The 11,917-nt window shown below is 39.7% G+C and overlaps 1 protein-coding gene across 1 annotated transcript; it reads right to left on the reverse strand.

Annotated features, from left to right (window-relative positions):
- Window positions 1-2,734: 2,734 nt before the first annotated feature.
- LOC578226 (microfibril-associated glycoprotein 4-like) lies at window positions 2,735-11,917 on the reverse strand. The gene is made up of 4 exons (XM_778411.4): window positions 11,553-11,917; window positions 7,205-7,353; window positions 4,852-5,119; window positions 2,735-3,267 (listed from the first exon to the last, which is right to left on the reverse strand). Exons 1-4 carry the CDS (start codon window positions 11,752-11,754, stop codon window positions 3,008-3,010), a joined length of 879 nt encoding a protein of 292 aa, XP_783504.4. The 5' UTR covers window positions 11,755-11,917; the 3' UTR covers window positions 2,735-3,007.

Here is an 11,917-nt window from a genome sequence, read left to right on the forward strand (position 1 = left end):
TACATCTTTCAAGTTGCTATCTTTTAATAATCAGTTTTAAGGTACTTTTTAATGGTGCTTACACGAGTTTAATCACTACAAAGACATTGCGTAATCGAAATGTGAGCTGGAAAAGGGAGTTGGTGATGGAGTGAGAGAGAGAAAGAGAAAGATAGATTGAGAGAGGGGAGGAGGAGAGAGACAAAGAGAGAGAGGGGGATGGGAGAAACAAGAAAAGAGAGATAGAGAGAGAGAGAGAGAGAGAGAGACGGGTAAGAGAGAGGAGTCAGAGGGAGAGAGGGGCGAAGAAGGTGAAGGCCGAGAGAGATGATATAGAAAAGAGAGAGAGAGGAGATGCAAAGAGAGAGAGAGAGAGAGGGGGGGGGGAGGGGGGGGGGGGAGGGGGAGAAGAAGAATAAAAACATGTGAGGAGAATGAAAGAAAGATGATCACTACAATATAAGATTCACGGATTAACGAAAATAACGTAAACAGAATCGTGGCCATAAATGCTTAACGAAAACCCCCAAAATTAAATAAAGTGTTTGAGAAAATTTCGAGCCAGTCCTACTATTATAAGGTTTTTGGAGTGACCGAAAAGAGGAATAAATGAAAGATTATACGGAAATGATGAAAAGGAAAGGCAATGATACAAAGAGGTACACAGTTATAAAGTTACAACAAATTAGAAGAAAAAGGGTGTTTAAACAAAATATACTAAGGCCATTAAAACAAATATTCATGTCTCCTCCTTCCTATTTTTCAAAAAAACAGGACGCTTAACTTGTTTTTTTTAAATAATTTGGCCTAACAAGACAGTGTGTGAAGAGGAATGAGATAAAGGCAATTGCGTTCTTGCCAAGTAATAGGTGGCGCTATGCAACGTTGGAAGCGGTCAAGATTGAGATTATTTTAACCCATTTTTTTTTTGGGGGGGGGGTGGGGGGTTGATAGAAATCGCATTGACTTTAAAGTTTCCCTTTAATCTTAACTACCATGTTTATGTTTTTTGGTGTATGAAGAAATGTAATAAAGTAAAATAGCAAAGTCAAACATTCATCATCATACCAATAAGTAAATTACGCATTCAACCATAAATCACGATTTCACAAAACTTCTCACACACTGCTGTAATATATGGGACATTATGAAGACAGAAGGAAACTAAACATATTCTGCTCAAGTAAGGGAGGCTACAAGACGACTTTAAATCAACTGATTCTGGGTTTTTATTATACAATTTTGAAAAAATCTTTTATTTGCTATTTACAAATTTTAAACCCATGGATAGAAATCTATAACTTGATATCGACAATCTATTCCTTTGGCCACTAGGCAATCTAGACTTTACCACTTGACAACAAGTTCAATTTGTCAACTTCTACTTCTCCCATTAAAGTATTTTGCGTTATCATTATCTTATTCATTTCTCTTTTTAAAGCAACAAGCACGAATCTATATTTTCGTTCAATCGCTGCAGAGTTATGATGATACCGTGGGTTGTTCAGATGCAAAATTACAAAAATTATGATACAAATTCAAAATCGAGTTGTCTCTCTATTTCTTCTTTTTTGTGGGGAGGCTTATATGGATTACATATAATCTCATGTCTATGTGTTACTATAAACTGATTGATTATACACTTCTTTTTTTAAAGAACACCAATTGCTAGAAAAATGGGGGAGGGTTGTTAAGCACCCCCATCCCACACAGACACATCCTCAGAGAACCGTGCTTGAGAAGCACATCATGTACGTTTCTTCACATAAAAGTCTTACTCTCTCTGTTGAATACTCATTATATTCATCATCATATTTTTGGTTGTCTGTTAAGCCTTAAAACTTTCTACCTGCTGGTATCCTGCCAATAAATCCTTATATTTAGCCGCTATATCCAAAAATACGTCCATGTTATCTTGCGACCGAAAAACAATCCCTCCATTACATTCATCTCAAAGAAAAAGGAAGACAATTCTACAGGGGAAAGGTGAATCTTTCTTCCCGCCATCCAGACCATACTGACGGAAGTCTAGCATATCATTGTTGCCAAGTTGAAAACCTCAAACTCGCAACATTTTCAGTCACATTATTTTTCTTTCACTCTCACAGTAATTCCTCTGCCAAACAAATTTATTCTAAACCAGGGAATTTCTGATAGCAGTTCCCTGCCTAGTCCAGAATCTGGCCTATTTAATTTTGATCTCCACTACACCAACGCTTCCTCTCCCTACTTACTTGCTACCAGTCGATGGTGGCGTGAGCATTAAATTAGGACGCCCGCCCGCCCGCGCCTCAGGCTGAGCTGGTGAGCATAATTATGAGTTTGTTGATAACGCCATCTTCGACTGCTTGAATCAAGTGTGTGTAGGGAATATAAAGGACCGGGCAGATTCTGGACTATTCCCTGCCTGAACAGTCATTTTTTTTTAAAAATCGGGAAAAAGGCAAAACACAAAAATGGCCCGTATATTCTGTTAAACTATAAACCCGAAGCAGGGTTTCCACTTTTTTACACAATCGGATGAAAGGAAGTTTGCCTGAGATCTAAGTTTTTCTTTTGTTGAACGTCATTTTAGACACAGGGTCGGGTAGAAATGAATTCGTGGAATACGGATATATTTCTGTTTGTCGCAGATTATTTCCAGTTTAAAGCCCCACTGCACTACGTATAGTTACTGGCGCCCTCTATATAGTAAACAATGCCTAATCGTTGACCATTGGTCCCCCATGATCCTCTTTTTTTCTTATGTTAATTGAGAGCTTATTTGATGAGATAACCACCTGTCAGTGACCATGCAGGGAGGTCTACTCCCTCCTGGACAAAATAGTGCGGTGGGGCTGTTACATTCCATATTTTATACGATTCTTTTACATAAAATAGTCACAAAAGTCATTCTCATAGATGCATCTCCACACCGACCAGCGTAGTTCAAAGTTCACGTGTGTACACTAATGCGTAACTTGTCTCCTTAACGGGGGACATCCATTATCCCCCTAAAGCGTCCATCTCACTGATTTCTATTACAACATCAAAACGGAGGTGGCAGCGGTCTTATCTTGATCTCGACAAACTTGAGGGAGTAGCTATACCCCTTCCAGGAGTTCCAGACCACGCCCTTGGCATAGTCGCTCGTCGGTCCTCCCAGGTAGACACCGTTGAGGTTAGCGGTGTGGCAGCTCGTGTACCACCAGGCACCGGAGTACTCGGACGCGCAGTTACCGCTCCATCGGTCGTTGTCGGCGTCGAAGGTCGAGAACTGGGCGCCGTTGTGAGGACTGAGAGCGTCGCCTGAGAAGTAAAATGTGAAACGGGAGTGGAAAATAATTAACTGAGGTCGTAGCGGCAAGATCATGATGGCAGTGATTGTAAGAAGGAGAGCACTGTGATGTATTAGTGAAGGCTCTCGATTCTCAGGTAGAAAGACCATGGTTTCGATCGTACGTGTGAAAGCTGAGCTCAATAAGCCAGTTCACGGTTGCAGTCTGAGCATGAGCAGATGAAGGTAATTGCGGACCAAATAGTGTAACACACGGAGTCAAAATACTGGATACGCGCTAATGAAAGTTATGTACTCATTATTCATTCATACACAATCAGTGCACTCCATGATACACAGGTGGAAGTATTCTTTGAAAAGGGGAAACAGGTTATATCTTTGTTATACGAGCCTTTTCAGCACCCCCCCCCCCCCCTTCAGCAAAAGTCCGGTGTGTAAAGTCAATATGGGCAGATCTTTTTCTTTGTTACCAACCGGAGATTCTGGGAACACGCTTGCGGTCCCTCCGTTCCCGGAGGGGGGGCCGGGGAATTTGTGAAATCTCTCACAAATTTCGAACCCCTGATGAAAGTGAAATCATATACTTTTATATACCTAGATATTTATACATGCATGGTGTCTCATCATTTGTTAAGTACTATGAATAAAATTGGCAAATCATTTTACCTTTGGCAGTCTAGCATTCAATTTCTTTTACAAAACAATGAGAAAGGATTTAGTAATCGTTCGTCCAAACGATACCCTTTCACATAGGGTAGGTGCAGGGAATTGGAGACCACAGGGAATTGGAGACCATCGAGCTTGAAACCATCACTGTTTTTCCGTGTTGGCTCCAATATTGCTATAGCGCCATTTGTGCCCTTTAACAACACTACTGCATATATGCAATTCACTTCGAAGACTACAATGTGCTCTTTCTCCGAGAAAATTGGCAAAATTGACCAGGGTAACCAATTTTGATCGTAAAATTTTGCTCTGATATAAAAACACAATTTTCACTGAATTTTGTGGTGTATGCAGATATTTAGAAGTGGCTCTTAAAAAGTAGTTTTACAATGAAGTTTTTGAAGTGTGCCAACCATCACAGAAAAGTTATGGCCGTTGTATGTTGTGAATGGGTGTTGCACAGCACATTGTGAATGGTGTCTGATCAGAAATGTGTGCAGGCAATGGGGGACACCAGGTCCAAAATTTATAATTATTATTATTATTATTATACATTTTATTGGTATATAATGATCGACCAGTAAGTTCATTGGCTGCATTTATCTCTTTCAAAAAGTGTTTGAACTAACCATAACAATCCCATTTTCATTCAAATTGTATTTAAAATGTCTTGATTTGTAATTGCCTCTTATTACCTGCACAGGCAGGTAATGAGCGACTTTTGGTGCAGACGTCATTAATAATTGTTATCTTATTAACCAGTTACATCATGCCCACAATTTTGTTACTAAATAAAGAGAAGAAGTTACTGAAGAGAATACAAAACTTTCTTTATGTGTAACATTTTTCATGTTTATGTAAATTATGTAAATGTGCTTAAGGGTCTCCAATTCCCTGTACCTATCCTAATACCAATTGACCGGCTTTACCTGCGGTTGACGACGTGTCGTAACGCCGTACGGTCAGCGTGTAATTTTTAGCCGCGTCGGACACTGATATAAAGCGGTAAACCGTGTGTGCCTCTTCGTATTGAAAGTCCTGTAGGTCGATTCGAACCTCGGTTGGTCCCTGGTGTGTGAGTAGGTGTATCCATTCCAACCCCAGCCAGAACTCCCCGTCCAGAAACCCGAAGCCTTTCGCGTACTCCTGCCAACCGCGGTAGAAGTTGAGGTTGCCGTTGAAACGCCGTTGGATTACCTGCAGTACCATAATATAGAAATAGATTCGATATGCTTGATTGAATGATGAATTGATTGAATTTAATTAATTAAACATCAATCAAGTAATTAATGAAGTGATTGACAAATATTTCAAACATCATTCTCATAATACAGAAACACCGATATATATTAAAATCGATGATATGCTACTAGAGAAGAAAACTAAGTTCAAGTTTTGGGGAGTTTTATATAGATGAAACTTTGACTTCTAATGATCATTTACACCTTGTTACAATGTGCATTTCCAAAAATATTGGAATAATCTCCAAGCTAAAGTTTCTTCTACACCCTGTATTCCTACTATATAATTCGCTAGTTCTCCCGTATATAACATATTGTAATAGTGTATGGGCACATTGTGGTTCAAAACAAATTAATTCTACTTTTAAACTGCAAAAGAAAGCCATAAGTATTTGTACAGGTTCGCATTTCTTAGCTCACACTGATCCTTTAATAAAACACTTTTCACACTGGTTTTGCTTAACCCCGTACTTTGCTTAGCCCCGTACTATCCTTAACCCCGGACTATTTTTTTGGCTTTTCACACTCGCTGTTTTTAGTCCCGTACTAGCGCCTATTCCGGAATAAGAAAATTCCCGCTGTTCTCACTGCATTTCGTTAACCCCGGATATCGTGTATGTTATGATTGGACATACTTCGCATCTGGCCAGCTGCGATACGCTCCATTGCGTATAGTACCGGACTATTTGCTTTTCACACTGGCTTTTCACACTCGCTGTTTTTAGTCCCGTACTAGCGCCTATTCCGGAATAAGAAAATTCCCGCTGTTCTCACTGCATTTCGTTAACCCCGGATATCGTGTATGTTATGATTGGACATACTTCGCATCTGGCCAGCTGCGATACGCTCCATTGCGTATAGTACCGGACTATTTTTCCTTTCTGTTCTCATTCATTTGCTTAGCACCGCAATTGCGGGGTTAGCAGGAGTTAGCACCGCAATTGCGGAGTTAGCCCTGCTATTTTGCAGGGTTAGTTAACCCCGTACTATAGGTGGGGTTAGCCAACTTAAGCCCACTTTGGTAAAAACCAGTCTGAACAGAAAGTGGAATAGGCTTAACCCCGTACTATAGGTGGGGCTAAGACCCCCCTTCACCCCACCTATAGTACGGGGTTAAGCAAAATATTGCCAGTGTGAAAACAGTATGTCAATTTTTGATCTGAACACTACTCAAGTAGCAGTTATTATGTTTAAGTACATTAATAATCAACTTCCACCATCCTTTGATTTAGGTTTAATAGTTCTGTTCATTCATATCCTACTCGCATATCTGGAAACTTCCATCTTACAAATCCCAAATTATCAATAACACACAAATCTTGTTAGACATTCCGGCCCGGACATTTGGAATAATTTTCCCGACAACATTTTATTCATTGTATTTGTTATTGTTCGAATTTGTGTACTTTGAATTTGAATTTGTATCTTTTGAAAACAGAAATAAAATCAATCAAACAAACAAAACAAACTTGTCACAAAACCCAAAGAGATCGGTGGAAGACGGAGCATGCCACTAAAATGCTAAAACGGCCTACTTTCTGTGACTTGTACGACCGACTTACAGTTTGAACTAAAAGAGTATCTAATTTTTCACAATAATACACTAGTTACTCCTTACCAAGAATTCATAGTGATATTTTTAATATTCCATAGACGAGCCCTTGTGGTCACCACGCCCCACTCCCCCTCGGTAAAGGGTAGGAGAATGGGAAGAGAGAAAGAGGAGTAGCAATATCATGTCCCCTGAAAAATTATTTCACCCCGCGGAAATTTATTTTCCCCTACACCCCCCCCCCTCCAAAAATACTAATAATTAATATATTAGTAAATAAATAACTAAATAAATTAATTAATAAATAAAATAATAAATATATAAAAAATATGAAGAATGAACAAATGCAGAGATTAAAAAAACTAAGTGACTTTAGGATACGGGAGAGGGCTGGCAGGATTCCCGAATTCATGTTTTCTAGGGGAACCCTCGCCCCTTCTCTTCCAACCATTCTGGATACGCCCTTGCTATAAAATACGCAATCCTTACCGTCCATCCTCCGCCGTCCCTCTGTTGATCACAGTAAACCTCTCTCTTGCTACAGCTCTCCAGGTCAGATACATAGATGGTATATACACCGTCTCGACCTCCACCGAAATCTAAGATGTCTTTACAGTTCTTGGCCAATGGCACCGGAACTGCAATTAGTAAGAAAATGAAAGAAACAAAATTACTTTGTTAATAGGGCGAGGTAATTTTTAATAAGGTTCAATAATTCTGTATAAATGTGATCTAATGAAAATACATTGTTTTATTATCCTTTGTTTTTCTCTTCCAATAGCCTTTCTGCTTACTGTATTCATCCCTGATCCCCTCTCTCGCTCTCTCTCTCTCTCTCTTTCTCCTCACACTCTGTCTCTCCTCTTTTTCTCCCCTCTCTCTCTCTCTCTCTCTATTCACCCGCTCCCTCTTTCTATCTTTCTCTCTCCCTCTTTCTCTCCCTCCCTATTTATCTTTCACGTCCCCTTCTCCTCCCTCCTCTCTTTCTCCCTCCCCTCCTTATCTCCCCCTATCCCCTTTTTCGCTCTCTTTTTAACTCTCTATCCCCTCTCTATCTCCCGCCCCTCCCTAAACCTTTAACTAACTGATTATATATCGCGTCTAGTATACATGCGTAGGTCAGAGACGGAATATGTCCCTCCTCTTCTCAAACTGAATTTTAGGGATACGCCACTGACCTCTGTCATTATACCACCCCCCCCCCCTATAGAGAGTAACTGCTTGTCGCATAAGTGACACCCCTCAGGGAGTAAATTTACTCCCCAATGTAGAGAGTAAATTACCTTTTTTCATAAGAAGGTGAAATTTGCACCCAATGGTGCTCATTTAACACCTTTTGGTTCCATTTTCATGAAAAATGGGTTCAAATTTACACCCGTGGGGTTGAAATTTATACCCTTTATGATCGATTCCACACCCTGTGGGGAGTAAATCTACACCCTTTTTATGCACAACATCAACCAATAAGCAAGTTCACGGTTGCAGTCAGAGCATGAGCAGATAAAGGTCATTGCAGAACAAATTTTGAAATACACGGAGACGAAATACTGGATACGTGGTCATGAAAGTTATGTAATCATTATTCATTCATGCACATTCAGTGCACTCCATGATATATAGGTGGAAATATTCTTTGAAAAGGGGAAACAAAGGCTATTTATGTAGCACCTCCATCGCTGTAGGAGTGATTATTTCACAATGTACAAAGTGGGACCTCTTCATGTTTTGAAGATCTGTGGATATTCGGGGTCATTGCAGTAATGTGCTAACCGTGAACAGGTCTATTGATCATCCCTCGAGCAATCAATCATCCATGCTTCGTAATCACCTAACAGTCACTGATTCTCACCCTTTTGTCTACGTTCCACTGCTCTAAAGAAATCAGACCAGAATGTCGAGTTATATGTTGAAAGGCTTTAATGCTCATCTAAACAACAATTAGTGTGAACTCAACATAAGTGCAGACTGTAAGAACTAACTTATGGCTGGAGTTATCGGTTCAAATGTAATGGAATTACCTAAACACACAATCCAGCCTTACCGAATTTCTTCCCTTTACTTACACGTATAAGAAGACAATTATGTACTAGTTAATAAAACAACAGTTCTGAATTAAATTATCAAATACAACCCTCGGTACAACCCCTTATTCTTGATCGGATAACTTTCACACAAATAATATGCCCAAATGAACCATGATAATTCCCCTAACATGACTAAAATATGTGAATTATGCTTTTAAAAAATTCATTTGGCAGTACCTATATTGACACGATGCGCCATTGCTGTAGCGCATGCGCATATGCACTGACCAATCAGAGCTCGTCTGACTAAAATAGGGTGTAAAATTACATCCCTCAAATATACACCCTTGCGTATTTCCGTGTTTTACTCCCTAAAAGGTGTAAAAGCGGCGCCCTATTTTTCCAATTTCGTTTTACTCCCCAAGAACACCTTTTATTTCTCTGTGTGTACAACCACTAACGTCGCTAGCTAGAGAGGGGCACTGGAGATGGTGCACAAGGCGTGTGTACACAATGAATCCAGTGACCAGAGACATGAATACGGTCTGATACTTTTAGGCATCTTTGTAATAATGCAGATTATATTTTCGCACTGGAGAGATGGATGATTTGCTTGTAAGTTCATAATATCTATCTCTGAAATTTCAATTTTTAATGAAATTCCATAAAGTCCAGAATCCGTGTTTTCAATATGTTCGAAACGCGGGCATTTAGAAATACCGCGCATAGGTCCTTCTGGGAGTGACTTATTGAAAACTATAATTTCATCTTTCACACTGTCTCATCATGGGTTGCCAAGGGTGACGAAGATAATTGAAATGACAGGAAACCTGTGGTTTGTCTGATATCCTGAGAGAGTGGTGAAAACATGTCCCCCTCCCAACTATCACGACAGAGATGGATTCACAGGTGTTTTCATTTCTCTTTCCCCCTGATGTTTGAGTGAACTTCACCTCTTAAACACCTATCATTGGTGTATAGCGTGGGTTGAGGCATAAAGGGGGGGGGGCTGGTTTAATGGGGACAACGACCTTAAAATGAGCATGATAAAAATCTGCAAGGCTGGTAGTTATATAGGAGAAAGATGGGAGAAGATGTGTGAAGGGGTGTGTCTTTTTCACGTCTTTTCCCTCTCCCTTTTCCATATCTTTTCTCCCTGTCTCCTTTACGAGCTATGCAATAGGAAGGGGGTATGTGCCCCCGTGCCACCCCGCACAACTACGCCTGCCTCCTCTCATTAACTTATAGGCTCATCGTCGATCAGGAAAAAAAGAAGAAAAGGAAATGTTCCCTCTCCAACTATTCTTTCTTTGGGTGAACTTCAACTCTGCAGGGCCCCGTCTTAAAACAGTTGCGTTTAATCGCAACTTTATTTGCGATTGATATCAGTCGCAACTATATACACTGTTGGTCATAATGGTGGAATAATTATTTTTACCCCGATTTATGGAATGATTTTTGACGATGATTCATTCCTAATAGATCTAGATATTAGTATACATTTTCAGATTGTATTGAATAATAATTTGTGAGTGTTCATTTTGCGTGACTGCTAAAGCACGTGTATGCTAATCACCTAGGGGACCTACGTCCTCAAGTCATAACTGACAGTAATGAGGATTAGTGCCTCATAAAAGGGCACTTGTATAGCTGATCGACACGGTTTTGATCCTGGGGGCTCCCAGTAACGAGGCCATTGCTTAGCCACTGAATCATAACTGTACGCAGCGGGGGCTAGGGTACGTCGCCGCCCCCACAAATACAAAAAAAGAAGAAGAAGCAGAAAAATATTAATAATTCATTGCATTTTGCCCCGACCCCTAACATTGTTTTGTCCCTTTCTCGTCTCTGTTGGCATCCCCCATTTTTCTTTCCCCTATTTTGTAGTTCCTTTTGTATTTACAGATTAGTTAATTTAATTACTCATTATTCGTAAGTATCTTTTGAGGTGTTCACACTTGTACAAGCATTGCTTTTAAGTGAACCCCTCTGTTTCCAACATGTATTTCTTACATTTGTTTTAAATGCTGATAATTGATTTGTAATGATTTGTTGGAAACATGAATAAATTTGAAATTTGAAATTTGAAATTAAAAAATCCTCTGTGTGGGCATGCCTTGAACCATAATACATGGCCCTACAGAGAAATAATTAGGAGACTGCTAATGTGTAATTGATTACAGGACTTGCTGTAGATTCGGATCAATCGCAACTCTTTATAAGAATGGGGCCCTGGTAATATGGACCATGAGCAAAAATACCTGTTGCCATGGGAACTACATCACAAATTACAGTAGAAGTCACGTGAGTTTCATCTCGGATCTCATTTAGGATTGACGAGGATAAGATGAAATATATAGCTGCATGAGATCTTATTAATGTTAGAACTTTTGTATGTAAAAAAAAGGCTAGGGGGAATTATGACACGGAAAGAAATGATAAGTATGACTTTTGATATTAATTGTGACTGATTGATTGTGATACAAGGCTAACACAAATCGACTGATCGACATAATTGACTTATTAAGTGTTAAGGTACACGGAAATAGATCAAGTATTACTATTCTAAATAAATTTTATTATGATATAATGATTTGCGATGGACTTGACAAATGTATTACTATACACAATAAATTAACTCCAGTAAAATCCAAGAAGGGTCAACGTTTAAAAACCAATTTCGAACAGATTGATATTAGTATTTATACACAAACCAAACTCTCCAAACGTGTTCTGTCCAATAAGATATTGCGTATAAACGTAATCAACGAAAAAAGAAGACATTAATTGAAGCAATGAAACTGCTTAATTACCTGAACTGCCTCCGTAGCTGACGCTTTGCTTGCAACACAGATCCGTTCGTCTCGGCGGTGGCCTGGGACCAACACCAGTGGTTGCACCCCGCCAGTACGGCCCCGTGCCTCGTCCACCGGGTCCACCCCATTGCGCCGCTGCTTTACTGAGACAAGCAAGTACTGATACTACAAAAATGTTGAATTTCACCACACTCCCCATAACCGTTTCTGTTCCTATAAAGCTTCGATCACACACACACAAGTTATAATTGTTGTGAACGAAATCCTTAGCACCATCTTAGACGAAAAGCATGTTACTTGCGAAATTAAAATTCATATTCTCTTTGATTAAATCAACCGAATTCGAGCTATCTTTGGTGACT

The sequence above is a fragment of the Strongylocentrotus purpuratus genome, unplaced genomic scaffold, assembly GCF_000002235.5.
Source record: "Strongylocentrotus purpuratus isolate Spur 01 unplaced genomic scaffold, Spur_5.0 spur5_scaffold_19, whole genome shotgun sequence".
NCBI classification, from domain to species: Eukaryota; Metazoa; Echinodermata; class Echinoidea; order Camarodonta; family Strongylocentrotidae; genus Strongylocentrotus; species Strongylocentrotus purpuratus.